General features: G+C 42.0%; 1 protein-coding gene across 1 annotated transcript in view; it reads right to left on the minus strand.

Moving 5' to 3' along the window:
• The window catches only part of LOC126195420 (uncharacterized), a 47534-nt gene that overhangs the window by 11114 nt on the left and 22089 nt on the right, over positions 1-14331 (minus strand). Inside the window, exon 2 of the mRNA XM_049934027.1 lies at positions 579-662. Coding sequence (XP_049789984.1) covers positions 579-662 — 84 coding nt within the window. The remainder of the gene's footprint in view (positions 1-578; positions 663-14331) is intronic.

Genomic DNA, 14331 nt, shown 5'->3' on the forward strand with positions numbered 1-14331 from the left:
GGGGCAACTAAGCAAGCTTGCTGTGAAATAGATGATCCAAGAAACAGAACTGGGGGAACATAGTCAGGTGTTAGGTGTCAAGATAAAGCTCCGGATCAGGACAGACTATAGTACAATGATAGAAATGCAACACCCTTGAATTAAGGGAAGAGAACTGAAAACCATGTGAGAGTGTCCATGTGGAAGCACACTGGATGGGACCCTGGAGCTGTCATTCTGCAGAGTCCACTGAATGGGAGCTAGCCTAAATATGGAAATCATCCACATACAGAGCAGGGTTGAGCAACCAGGCAGAGGCTACAAGATGTAGTGCCAAACGAGTTATCTTCCTCCTTTCTACGTGAAATAGTAGTAGCTCCCTATGTAACATGGATTACGCAATGCTTGTGTTCCAATCTTGAGCCAAAATAATTTTACTGTGATGATTCAGAAATGTTTCAATGTGCAGTATTGCAATGAACACACAGTGCAATAATGTATCTACTATTTCACAAAATTCGCTAATTGGTGTTCACATGTCAATAGGAAAACAACAGCTATTAGTAAGGGAATCAATAAATTTTTCACATTGGACTCACTTGTGGCAATAAATCTCTTGACAGTTCTATTTCCGCATCACCATTCTGCTGCTCAAACCATTCAGTGTCACCACCAAAGGAGTCCTGCATGGATTTAAAGTAATTAATGTTTTTCACACACACAGCAAGCAGTTATATGCAAATCATTAACTTTACATTTTAAAAATAACATTCATTAAGCATCATTATTACATGTTCCCCAAATTCTAGAAAACACTGTAAACTTCATAGCCAATTGCTCAAAATGTAAATAGTTTAAATCCTTAACGTGATTTTAAAGACATTATAATGTATAAACCAACAATATTTCAATACTGGAACCTCTGTACTGAGTAGTAACAAAAGTAATTTATATATTTTTCCAAAATTTGTATAATTCTCATATCATTGTTAAAAATAAAATATTAGAAAATTTTAAATAATTTTGTGTTTAACAAAATCTTTATCTCAAATGTGTCCTTATGTCATAATTATGACTTTGTGAATTTTTGTTTCCTCATAGTAAATCAAGATAAATTAAAATTGTAGCAACATAAAACTTACTGGTAATTCAGAATACAATTTCCATCTGCTGCGGGGTGTTTGCCAATTTGAAACTTCCTGGCAGATTACAATTACTTGCCAAATGCAGTCTCGAATCTGGCTGGGAGTGGAAGGTTGTAATTAATATAAGGGTCAATTTGAGGCCAAAGGTTATTGTGTTTTTTTTTGGGAAGAACTGCGGAGAGTTGAAGTTGATGTTTGTACCCGTAATGTAGCAGATTTGTATTAGTCACCAATGCATTATTTGGAATTTTGATGCTGTTTTTAAACGATGAGTGAATATATATGCATGTGACGTGAAAAACTGTGTTCTATTCCATAGTTTGAGCTACAACGTGGACTTCTCATCAACATAGCTGACTGCAGATAGTAGGGTATAGCAAAGAATACATACGGCCACTAAAAACACAATGATTTAATTACGTTGGTTGGAACTTAAATAAAGCAACTATTTATTCACAACTGATACAAAAGAGTTACATATTTGCAACTGTTACTGTCCTTCAACGTAGTCGCCAGTGTTGTGTAGAACCCTTTGCCAGCAACGTGGAAGGTGCAGTATACAGTTATCAGAGCCTGTTCTGTTGATGGTGCGAATGGAGCGGTCTATTGCCTGTCGAATCTCTGGAACAGTTCTGAAGCGAATGCCACAAAGTGTTTCCTTATCTTCAGAATCAAATCAAAGTCACGAGGAGTCTGGGGAGTATGGTGGATGGTACAGTACTTCCCAGCCTCATTGACTGGACAGATCAGCTACAGCTTGCGCTGTATGCGCCCGCCCGCACATTTTCGTGCAAAATGATGGGTGGGTTATGCAGAAAGTGTCGCCGCTTCTTTCACAAAGCTAGTTGCAGGTGATGCTCCAAAAACGAACAGTAATACTGTGCACAGACGGTGGAGGAATGTAATGCATTAGGATAACACCACCACAGTCGTAAACGAGAATCACCATAACTTTCACCATACTGGGGCTCTGACGCACTTTCGATTTCCACAGCGACCCATAATGACGCCATTTGTTGGATTGGCATTTCAGTTTTGGCTCATATGATGTGACCCAAGTCTCAACCAGTGTTACAATACGGCATAAGAAAGCCTCTTCTACGTGCTCATAGCACTCCAAGTGCATCTGAGCAGTCTCGTAATGCATCCATTTATGCATTTCCGTCAAGTCATGCGGATCCCATCCTGATGCAATTTTTCGCATGCCCATGCATTCCTTCAGGATGCAAAGCACAGTCACATGCGCTAATCTAGTTTTGTGGGCTAGCTCACGTATTTTCTTTTTTACTCTTTAGAACTACTGTCATATACGGTATCTCAGGAGGATGGTGTTCTAAAACACATATCTCAAGAGTTATGAGCACTTCTTTGTCTTTGATACTGTGAAACAAATTTCTTCTACTGTGAGCTCTTTGATTTCCATATTTTGGGAGGAGGCAGTGCAGACCAAAACAAGAAAAAAATGAGGTCCAGTAAACATGTGCTCTAAAATGCATACCTTAAGATCTATGAGCACTTTTTCATCCTGACTACTGTGAAACACATCTCTTCTATTTGACAAGTGATCATAACTGTTAAGCTATACATGCAAGCCCTACAAGAAAATAATGCAACGTCCATATAATATAGGTAATTATTTATTTATTCTGTGCTGTGAATATATCACAGGATGTGGAACGTGTCAGTTTTACAGATCTGTTTTGGTTACAGTTTATGTTGTTACGTAATCAGTACAAATCAATTTCATATTGAAGAACCTACAACTTAGGATCTATTAGAGAAAATTAATCTATTACAGAAAAGTAAATATAAATAATAAGTATATGCACACAAATACGGATCTGGGAAAGTATCCGTGTTACAGGTACACAGACACCAAACATTCCAGTTCAAGAACTCTTCTGCGGTGTAAAAAGACTTTTGCAATAGGGATTGGCTTAAGTGTGTGTTTTTTAACATCATCTAATATCTACTTCATTTGTGAATCAAGGGCATTAAAAATATTACAGCCGCTGAAATGGACTCCCTTCTGTACCATACTCAGGTTTATATGTTCACTGTGGGAATCACATACATTTTATGTTAAATCAGTTCACAATATCCATTAAATTCTTATCAGCTGACACCTCAAGTTTGCCTAATGGATGAGTAAGTATTGCAGTGCCATCATCAGCAAAGATGGTTAATTTACAATATTCTGTACAAAGAGGTAGATCATTAATAAAAATAATAAAACGTATGGAGTCCAGAATTCAGCCCTGAGACACTCAACATGTGATGGTACCCCATTATGAAATGCTGTGACACCTTCTCTACTATCCAGTACAACTTCTGACAGTCAAACACTTTTGTTAGATCACTCAATTTCTAACCATCTTTATTTTTCCATTGATGGACTTCAAAACATTGCCAGCAAATGCAAATATTGCTTCTTATGTCGATAACTATTTCTGGAATACAAACCAACTTTCACTGGCGATGTTATGGTCGCTAAGGTGTTTAACAATGGCATGCATTAGTTCCTCTAAAACCTAGGAGACTCTGGAGTAGTGAGACTGGCAGACTGCAGTGTATCTGCCTTACATCCCTTCTTATACAGTGGTTTTACAACTGCATACTTTAAGACTGTCAGGACCTATTTTAAACTTAATGATTATTTCAACTTCCTATATAGTGACAGTCCTTACTTGGATATGTCATACTATGCTGGGTACACTGGATTGCAGAAAATTCATGGCTTTGTTTATGGAGCCTCCTGATCCTATTTGTTCTTTTACTGTTAAAAATGTTTGTTGAGTATGTCAGCAACTGTTCTGATATCAATAACAAGATGATCCTCATTTTTTATTTCAATATTTTCTTTCAAACTCCATCTTTCCCTACTCTCTTCTTTACAAAACTAATATTCTTTATGCCACAGTTGCAGACAAAATAAATAAGAGGCACACACAGCAGACAATGCAGTTGTGTGTTACACTGGTGAACAAACTACTGGTACACAATTCTCTTTCACGGAAACTGTATTTTCTCAGCTGCAGGACAAATTTTGTAAAGGTTTATTTAAATAACCACAGCTTACTATTAAAATAAAAGAATATCAACAGCAATTTGAGGCTGGATTATCTTCCTTCAACAGTAACAAATCAAATGAAATATCACCGACAACATCTTTCGTCTCTTCAAAGGGGGCATAGTTTTCTGAGAAACTGACAGAACCACATGCAGTAGTCACAATGCTGGCCTGTCAAACTGACCACCAACGCCATCACGAGACCCATCCAACTAAGTTACAGAAGGTAGTTTAATTTCAATGAGGCCTATGTAAACACTTCAAGGGGACCCTACAAGTAAAAATGTATTTCAGAGTGTGGAAAAACCTTCTATATAACCTTTTTATGTGCGTGACACTAGCTGCCGAATAGTGTGTGTGTGTGTGTGTGTGTGTGTGTGTGTGTGTGTGTGTGTGTGTGGAGATAGGTGAACTGATGTTGCATATAGTAAAACCCACAAAACATGATAGTTTAACATAGTGGAGTAAGCAACAAGTGGAATCTGTAACTGACAGAGGCACTACAAGCCCTAAGAATGATTTCAATGATGTGACAGTGAAGTAGATGGTAAGTCAGCTCCTCCAAAGTGATATAACCACGGATAGGAAGGCAAAGGCAGCAAAATAACATAAGGACAACAAAAATCACTATTTCAGTGGAGTTTCCACTAAGCATGATGTGCAAAAATCTATTACTAACATGGAATTAAGCGAATCACGTAGCCAGTATGATTGGTATTTGAAAATTTTTATTTTATTCTTCAATACTTGCCTATAATATTCAAGTAAAATTTGTTGTGACTAGTGTGTTGCATAGGTTGGGTGGTCGATGAAGGTGAGAGGGGAAGCGGAGGGGGGGGGGGAGGGGGGGGGGAGGGAATCTTCTGTACTATCAATAATAAAAGCAAGATGAAAGAGATAGGGAAGTCAGCAGTTTGGCAGCTTCAGGGCTCTGCATGCAACAGGAAACATCCCACCCACAGCTGTATCACCCCTGATCCATTAGTCAAGAATGCCCACTATCCACCAAAGTGTGACACCTAGTTAAAAAATTGCGAGGGCAGAAAAGAGGCAAACCGAATTTAAAAGAGACTAAGACACAGGTAAAGAGGGTTAAAGGACTATCTTGGTCAAGGAGGTAGGATCGAGAATCCCCTCGACCTGCAGTGAGGCAGACCCCATTCCCAACCACCCGGGCCCTGTTCTGGAGGTAGATTATAACCTTATAATGGAGAACAAAAATCAATTTCACTGAGAACCTATTCCATCACCAATGAATCATCTGCCACTATTAAGAGGCAATGAGTCTGCAAGTCCATACATAGCACAGAAGGCCAAAAGAAGGGGGCATTCCAACAATATATGAACTACTCTATGTAAGGCTGCACAACTACATTGTTGGGGTGGATCATCACACAAAAGACAATTATGGATTAACCTTGTATGATCGATGAAAAGGCAACATAGGACTGTTGATTCCTTCCGGGAGAAGTGGAAGGAGGAGCACCGTGATGAAGTAATCTCCTTGGTTGTGAGGAGTCTATTAGCTAGGGCAATAGCCCACCAGATACCATCCATTTCCGAAAGGGCAGAGACCTTGTGTGCACCCACAAATCCACACCTGGTGTTAGCAAAGCGGACAGGGAGTGACTAAGTGCTCCTCTAGCCAGTTCATTCTCTGGGGTACCCATATCACTTGGAACCCAGAGAAAGACAATTGAGTAGCCAGCACAACAAAGGCCAGCGAGAGAGTCATGAAGAGTGGTAACCAAAGGATGACAAAAACAGCATCAGTCAGTAGCTTGGAGACTTCATCTTGAGTATTAATAAACAGCTACAGCTGTATTTAGTCCTTGATTTTTAGATCACGACTGGTTTCAAGGCCTGAAAAGCCATATCTTCAGTAGAACATTTGCATGAGAATAAATCAGGAAGGAATAACCAGCCTGAGACATCCACTGATATGATAATTTTCTAAGATTATTTTAAGATTTTTAAAATTTTTTAAAAAGCTACTGAAAACTTTTACATGGGAATATTATAATATTTGTACTCATGTAACTAAAACATTAGAGCTATAAAAGCTCAGAACTTTGCACCCAACATTTGTTGTCAATCAGAATGAAACACCGCAAAATGATGGTATGTCACTGAATGAAAAAGCCGGACTACAATCCAATAAGCTGGATGGGTGCTACACAAATTATGCCATAGTGATCCATTGGTAAGGTGAAATAAATTAAAAACTATTAAGACTTAATTTGCACCTAGCACAAAAAATGAACAAGTGGTTGCTACAAAAATAGAGAAATGTTCTACCTGGACACAAACCAGTCAAGTAAATAGCTACTGACAAAAAAGTAGAACCTGAAAACTGTACCAGAAATTTTATGAGTGTGGTTTTCAGGTTCTACTTTTCCATCAAGTTGCAACCACTTCTTTGTTTTTCATGCTACCCATTGATTAGGTCTTAGTAGTTTTCCATTTATTTTCATCTTACCAATGGATCACTATGGTATAAATTGTTTGCGACCCATCCACCATACTGAACTGGATTATGGCTGTTTTATTCAATGACATACCACCTTTTAGAGATGTTTTGTTCTAATGGACGATGATTGTTGGGTACAAAGTTCCGAGCTTTTTAGCTCTAGTGTTTCAACTATCTGAGTACAATTATTTTAATATTCTCAAGAAAAGCTTTTAATAGTTTTTTTAATTTTTTTTAAATGTTAAGATAATTTTAGAAAATTACCATATTAGTGGACGTCTCTGGGTTGTTATTCTTGTTAAGCAGATATTCACCTGAAGATGGGGCTCTTAGTGCCACAAAACCAACAGCGATCTAAAAATAAAGCACTAAATACAGCCAAATCAATTTATTAATACTCGAGAAGATGACTCATGGCTGTGGTTGCCCTGCCCACAAGGTTGTCTGCAGCCTGGAGACTGCTCATCAAGTCTGTACAACATGGTCAAGGAAGGCTCATTTAATAAAATTGAGGGTTATGCTAAGGGCTATCAGCTCTATCATAAACATTACATCTTCTCAGCAGGAAATGGCATTCCATACCAACAGGAGAAGTAAAAGCATATCCCATCTGATCCAAGTTTCAGAGAGATCAGTGTAAAAGAAAGTAGCACCCCTGTAACTCTTTAAGAACTGGACGAAACAGATGCCGAAAGGTCATGAGGGCAATCAAGACTTTAGGACTATGGAAGAGATCAGTCCTAATACTTAGCCTGGACACCATCCAAGGAGGAGTGTATGAGAAAGAGAAAACACATGGAGCACAACAGAGGGAGGGGAGATGGAGATCTTAAGAAAGCAAAATGAGGCTCATTCCAACTGGCAGTCCCAACGGAAGGCAGGTATCAGGACAGCGGGTATCAGGAAGATGACACCAGCTGCATGAAAGGAGAGTGGAACACACGTGATGATCATGGAATTGTTGAATAGTGATTGCATACGAGATCAGCAGCTGGTACATCGAATCTGAAGGGGGAAAATCCTTGCTTCGGCAAGCACATCAGGTGCACATCACAATGATGGACTGGGTCTAATTGTTTTAAAGCTGAAGGAGCTGCTGAGCCATAAACCTGGCAACCATAGTCCATTCAGGATGAAACCAGGGCCCAGTAAATACAGATAAGAGTAGCACGATCAGCACCTCAAGATGTATGAGCAAGGAAGCAGAGAGCATTAAGCTTCCGCATACAGGTAGTCTTCTGGTGATGAATACAGGGCAGCCAGGTCAGCATTTATCAAAAAGGAAGCCCAAGAAATGAGACTGTGTTACAATGTCCAATTACTGGGTACCTAAGTATTGTTCTGGGTCAGGACAGACTGTGGTAAATTGGAAAAAATGCATGACCCACATTTTTGTGGGAGAAAATTTGAAACCGTGAGAAAGAGCCCATACAGAGGCCAGCCAGACGGCAGCTTTGAGTTGGCATTCAGCAGAGTCTGAGAGTGGGAGCTGCACCAAATGCACTAATCATCGACATACAATGTATGTGTGTCTAGGTGCCGAAAAGAGGTCACTAACCTATTAATGGCAATGAGGAAAAGAGTGACACTCAACACAGAGCCCTGTGGAATGCCATTTCCCTTGGACCTGCTGGGAGCTGACTGCAATGCCAGCTGCACCCGGGAACAACCAGTGAGACAAAAACTGACAAATCTGTAGGAGCCCTCTAAAGCCCTAGTAATTGTGGGTTAGTATATTGTGATGATGCCAAGCAGTGTCATACACCTCATGCAGGTGTTGGCATTTAGAAAAAGCCTGTCAGATTGCTGTTCCCAATCTAAGCAGGTGGTCAGATGTGGATCATGCCTCCTGGAAACCACATCGATAGGAGGACAAAAGGCCTCAAGATTCAAGAATCTGCAGGCAACTGTCCTTGCAAGCAGTTTACAGAGGACACTGGTCAGGCTAATTGGCTGGTAACTATCAAGAGACATTGGGTTCTTGTCTGGCCTAAGGGTTTGGACAATCATGTTATCTTGCCATTGCTAGGGGAATGCACTTTACAGTCAGCAAAGTATGAAGACCCTGAAATGTTGTCTTTGGGGAACATTCAGCATTAGATTATCTTATTGTAAACTGAATCAGGACCTGGAGCTATGTTGTGGGATGAGGCAAGAGCTAGAAGTAGTTCCCTGTAAGTGAAGGGTTCATTACAGGATTCAGCTTGGTGGAGGGTGAAACATACAGGGATGCCTTCAACTTGTCACTTCTGCAGTAGAAAGGTATCCGAATAGGAATAGGATGCCGATGCTGTTGCTGTTGCAAAGTGGGTCATACAGTGTTCTGCAAGAACTGATGAATTAGTACAAAGACCACATTGTAGGGCAAGGCCCTGAACAGCCATTGAACACTGGCAGTGCATAAGACCACAGAGCTTGACGAACACCTGAGCTGAAGAGGCATAAGTCACCAATGGGGAGACATAGTGTTCCCAACATTCCTTCTTACTGCATTTGATTAAATAGTGAGCCTTAGCATGAAATTGCGTAAAAGCGTTAAGGTAGGTCTGCCAAAGGATGTAGTCTGAATCATTTCAGGGCTCGTCAGTGATCCTGAATAGCTATTGCAATGTCTTACATCCACCACAGCACAGGCCGTATGTGGAGCGGACCTGTCAAAAAGAAAACAGCAGTTCCACTGGTGCAGATGATCACATCTGAGACACCTTGCATAACATCATCTGGGGTATCATTTATCAATAGCACCCCACAGGTGTCATTACACTGGTAATGGAATTGCAAGTTTCTGTTTGATGCTGATAACAGTCATGGAGGATCGGACAGACTCAATGGTGCATGCTTGCTAAGCCACACCTCCAGCAGTTCTGTACTTCGAGTGCCCCCTGCCACCATGATGTAGGATGACGGGCAGCAACTCTCAGCACACTCGCACCTGGAGGCACTTCACAATGTGATGCTACACAGATGCTGCCCAGTCGCAGCTGTGTCTTCACCAATTGTACTTCAGTACAGAGAAACTTTTCATTGTGAACACTGTGCTAGCTGGACTCTGTTTCTTCTGCCTCATTTGTAATGAGCTGTCTTATGCTTGGGGAAGTAGAAGTTAAGTAAAGTTTCTGTGTGTTGTGTTAACTAGTTCGCTAATCATTTCTGCTCCTGTCCAGCTTTCCTATGACGACAGTTGCTGCACCACTCTGTAGAACACCTCTCCTTATCATTGTGTACAAAGTCATACACATCTGGCCACAAGCTGTAGTACTACTATTTGGGGCAGTCATCTTGTTGCTTTCTTCCTGTTCTATAGTCTTTTTGCTTGCTTTTTGCTGTTTTCACTGTCTTCCTCTTATGGCATCAGTGCAGTTTTTCACATAAATTTGATGCTGTTGACAGGCCAACTGCCACTGCTTCAAAGTTGTTGAATAAAGCTCAATGTAACTGTTCCCAAACAGAAAATGAGGCTCTCACCACTGTCTACGGTATCACTAAATTTCACGAGTATCTTTCTGGCAGAAAAATTTACTTGGTGACTGACCATAAACTTCTACAATCTTTATTTAGCCCCTCTCAGTAAGTCCCAATTTGCACAGCGCAAAAGCTGCGACAGCAGGCTCTTCTTTCTCAAATCACCACTATGAGACAGTGTATTGGCCTGCTTTAAGCGTGTTAATGCAGATGTTCTCAGTAAATTAGCTTACTATGCCTACTTTCATTCACTGCTTTCATATGGCATCATATTCTGGGGTAATTCATCGTTGAGTAGAAAAGTATTCATTGCTCAAAAACGTGTAATCAGAATAATTGCTGGTGCCCACCAACGGTCATCCTGCAGACATCTATTTAAGGATCTAGGGATCCTCACAGTAACCTCACAGTATATATAATCACTTATGAAATTTGCTGTTAATAATCCAACCCAGTTCAAAAGTAATAGCAGTGTGCATAGCTATAACACCAGGAGAAAGGATGATCTTTACTATGCAGGGTTAAATCTGACTTTGGCACAGAAAGGGGTAAATTATGCTGCCACAAAAGTCTTTGGTCACCCACCAAACAGCATCAAAAGCCTGACAGATAGCCAACCAACATTTAAAAATAAATTTCTAGATGACAACGCCTTCTACTCATTGGCTGAATTTTTAGATATAAATTAAGGGAGGGGAAAAAAACCAACTTAAACATTAGTGTCGTGCAATATTTTGTGTAATGTAATATCTTATACAGACATCTTTTATTAACCTGACATGTTCCACTTCATTACGAAGTGTTGTATTCATGATCTATGGAACAAGTATTAATCTAATCTAATCTAATCTAATCTTCTTGCTCGCCTCTCTGATGGCCCATATTCAACTTTTCACAAGTCCTCTTCTTCTTGTTGCTACACTGGTGCACAAGGCACAGATGCTTTGCACAGCTTTCCACTTTATCACCGGAAAATTACCTAGACCACAGCAGTGGATCTTGATTTGCAGATTCTGTTGCACTGCCTTGGCACTGGTTACCAACTTTCAGCTGGACAAATTTGTACCTCTGTGGTTCACCGATATTTTGCCCATCGGCACACCCTTGCATTTTACTGAGGTGTCATTTTGCTTTACACCATTAATAATCAGTCATGTGTTGTGGTTCCCAGGTTCTCCAGCCTGACGTGCTTCATTTGTTACACAAGTGTCACTAGGGCAACATTTGCACCAAGCAGCTGGCGCGTCTTCATTGTACTTGGAACAGTCTTGATGCACAAAGTGAACAGATGAGTTCTCAGTGCTGAGCCTGGGCTGAACATTAGCCAGCCCCACCTCAGCAATTCTTTGAATAGTCCCAGCCCTCAAGCACTTTGGCAACCTTTGCACTTGGATTTTACTGATCCTTACTCTAATACATGTTGGCTCATAACAAATTTTCCTCGTGGTTCTAATGCACTCTGCTACAGTGCATTTCACAATGCAAGCCTTGTCATTGATCTTTTGCCTCAAGGATTGCCTGAAGCGATTGTGGCAGGCAATGGACCTCAGTTTGTTGTTTGAACAGTTTTGCACCTCTTCCGGCATCACCCACAAGTTCTCTGTTTCACCCACAATTCCATGGTGAAGCTGAAACCTTTGTATGTATATTTAAGCAACAGATGGACAAACTTTGTTCCTCCCACACATGGGATCAAGCTTGGTTGGTATTCTGGCCCTCCTACCACTCCCAGCCATGTGATGGACCATCACTGGTGGAGTTGTTACATGGATGGCACCACTGACCCTTTCTTCAGTCATTGCAACGCCGACAGCAGGTGGCAACTACTCCTCCCAGACAGGCAAAGTATCAAACAAACAATCTGGTCTTTTGCAGAGTGCATAGCAGATGGAGGCACTAGTAGTGAGGCACCAGTTCATGATGTATTGGATGCTCCAAGTTTCTCCAACAGGGACCAAGATGATTGCCTCAGTGCCACCAGAATCAAATTTGTCCTTGTGAATTGTGTAATCATCCTGCAGGCTTTGCACTTTCAGATTCCATGCCTGCCTGGACGCAGCAGCCCTCGCTGCATTCGGCTCCAACAGGCACCACGCCATCAGCACCAGTCCCAGAGACAATGGCAGTCGGCGTCGTTTTGCAGTCATCGTCTCAACGGCCACAACTGTCTGGAGATGGGCCCCACTCCTAGCAGCTATCTCACATGCTGTCTGTCTCAGGTCCCTCTGCAGTCATCAAGATGCCTCTGCCTTCATTTACTGCTCTGTCTCTGGATGTGCGTGCACACTCCCTGCTCAGTTTTTTGGCTGGTATTCCTGAGCAGGCTCAGGTTGTATGCTGGGGCGTGGACGGGAGCTTGGCATCAGCCTCAGTTTGGGCTCCCATCTCTTCATCGAGACCTGCATCCTGACCTCCCCGCCATTGTCGTTTGCTCATCTACACTACAAGACAAAAGTGAGGAGATTTGGGATGGGGGGAGGATGTGGTATCACATACTGATATCACTCCATGTCCATGATTATCATTACGTTGGTAGCAGACTTTCAAGTTTCCATTCGACATTGATAGTGGTCAAGATAGTTTGGGTAGACTCAACAGGGCATGTTCGCTAAGCCACACCTCCAGCAGCTACACACTTTGAGTGCCCTCTGCTGCCACAATACAGAGGGCCGGTGGCAGCACCTCAGTACTTTCGCATTTGGAGCCACTTAAAAACGTGATGTTATGCAGATGCCGCCTGGTCATGGCTCTGTCTTCACCGTTTGTGCTTCAGTACAGAGAGAGTTTTCCTTGTGGACATGGTGATAGCTGGACTTTGTTTCTTACTGCCCCTTTTGTAATGAGTCATCTTACACTTGGAGAAATACAAGTAAGTAAATCTTCTGTTTGTTGAGTTAACTAGTTCGCTAATTATATCTGCTCCTGTCCAGTTTTCCTACGACGACAGTTGCCGCACCACTCTGTAGCCCACTGCTCCTTACCACTGTGTACAAAGTCTTACACGACATCGTCAATGCATTCCAACAGAGGGGTGGCAAATGTAACAACAGAGATGTACAAAGGTCAGCATGCTCTTTGAAGTACCCAATGCAGTAATCAGTCAGTCTGGTGGTGGCAAGGAAACGATATGATCACTAGGAAAATGGTCACTGTCACAAAGGTCATCATGTAGTGACCAATGTAGCAAAGCTACAACATCAAGGGAAGAGATCGTAAGATCATTAGCTGAAAAACATGCCTTGGGTGGCACTGAAGTGGGTAGAAGGACCATCATTGAGAAGGCACAGGTCTGTGAGAAATTGGTCAATTAGAAGGCCCCAACCACACAGAGGATGGTACATGCTGAAAGCCCCAAGCAGGGGAATAGGGGGGGGGGGGGGGAGAGGGTAAGTGGCCTGCCTGGAGCTAGGTAAACATTTCAAATGCACCTGTAGTAACACTGTTCGCGTTTACGTCGCACTTCACTTAGCGTAGACCGGGACTGTGTCCTAGGCATGCCCGATGTTGACTGACTGGGCATGGCCCGTGCTGCTGGAGTTGTTGTTGTTGTTCTTGTTGTTACGCCGGCAGAGGTCGCGTCCGAATTCTCGCGTGCCCTCTGGTGGACGGGACTCTACTTGCGGCAACTACCGCCCGTGACGCGCCGTGCCAATGTGCGCCTCCCGCGATCTTTCTGGTGGCTACTACAGCACCCAAACAACTATTTCCTCCAGATAGGCATGAAGGGAAATCCATTCACCAATGTCATGTAAGAACAAAGGTACAGTTCACTCCAGATTCCCTCTCGAGACCAGTGCAGTTCCGACAGAACAAACTATAACTACAAAGTATTGAACAAAGTTCACCAGTGAAGTGTGTTTCTTGAAGAGCAATGCAAATTGCAGAAGAAGAGGAGAAAAGGTGGTGTTGTTCTGCTAGGTGACAGTAGTACCAATTACAATTCAACTGAATGATCAAATGCCTGGAGGCCAGATTAAACAAGAAGGGGCCAGGAGACCAGTCCTGCAGTCATGTTACAGGATCACTGCTCATCACCAGTGGGGATGAAACCACATCCACAAACATTGGCTCAGAATACAGTAGCACAAGGTTTGTTCAAGGGGCTACCCACATTGAGCACAGAGACAGATGAAGAGTGGCTTCTTCAGTCATTGTTTGCTGTTGGGCCTCTGGCACAAGGGCTGCCAGGGAGAGGAAGCCCTGTC

This window comes from Schistocerca nitens, chromosome 7 (genome assembly GCF_023898315.1).
Source record: "Schistocerca nitens isolate TAMUIC-IGC-003100 chromosome 7, iqSchNite1.1, whole genome shotgun sequence".
Classification (NCBI taxonomy): Eukaryota; Metazoa; Arthropoda; class Insecta; order Orthoptera; family Acrididae; genus Schistocerca; species Schistocerca nitens.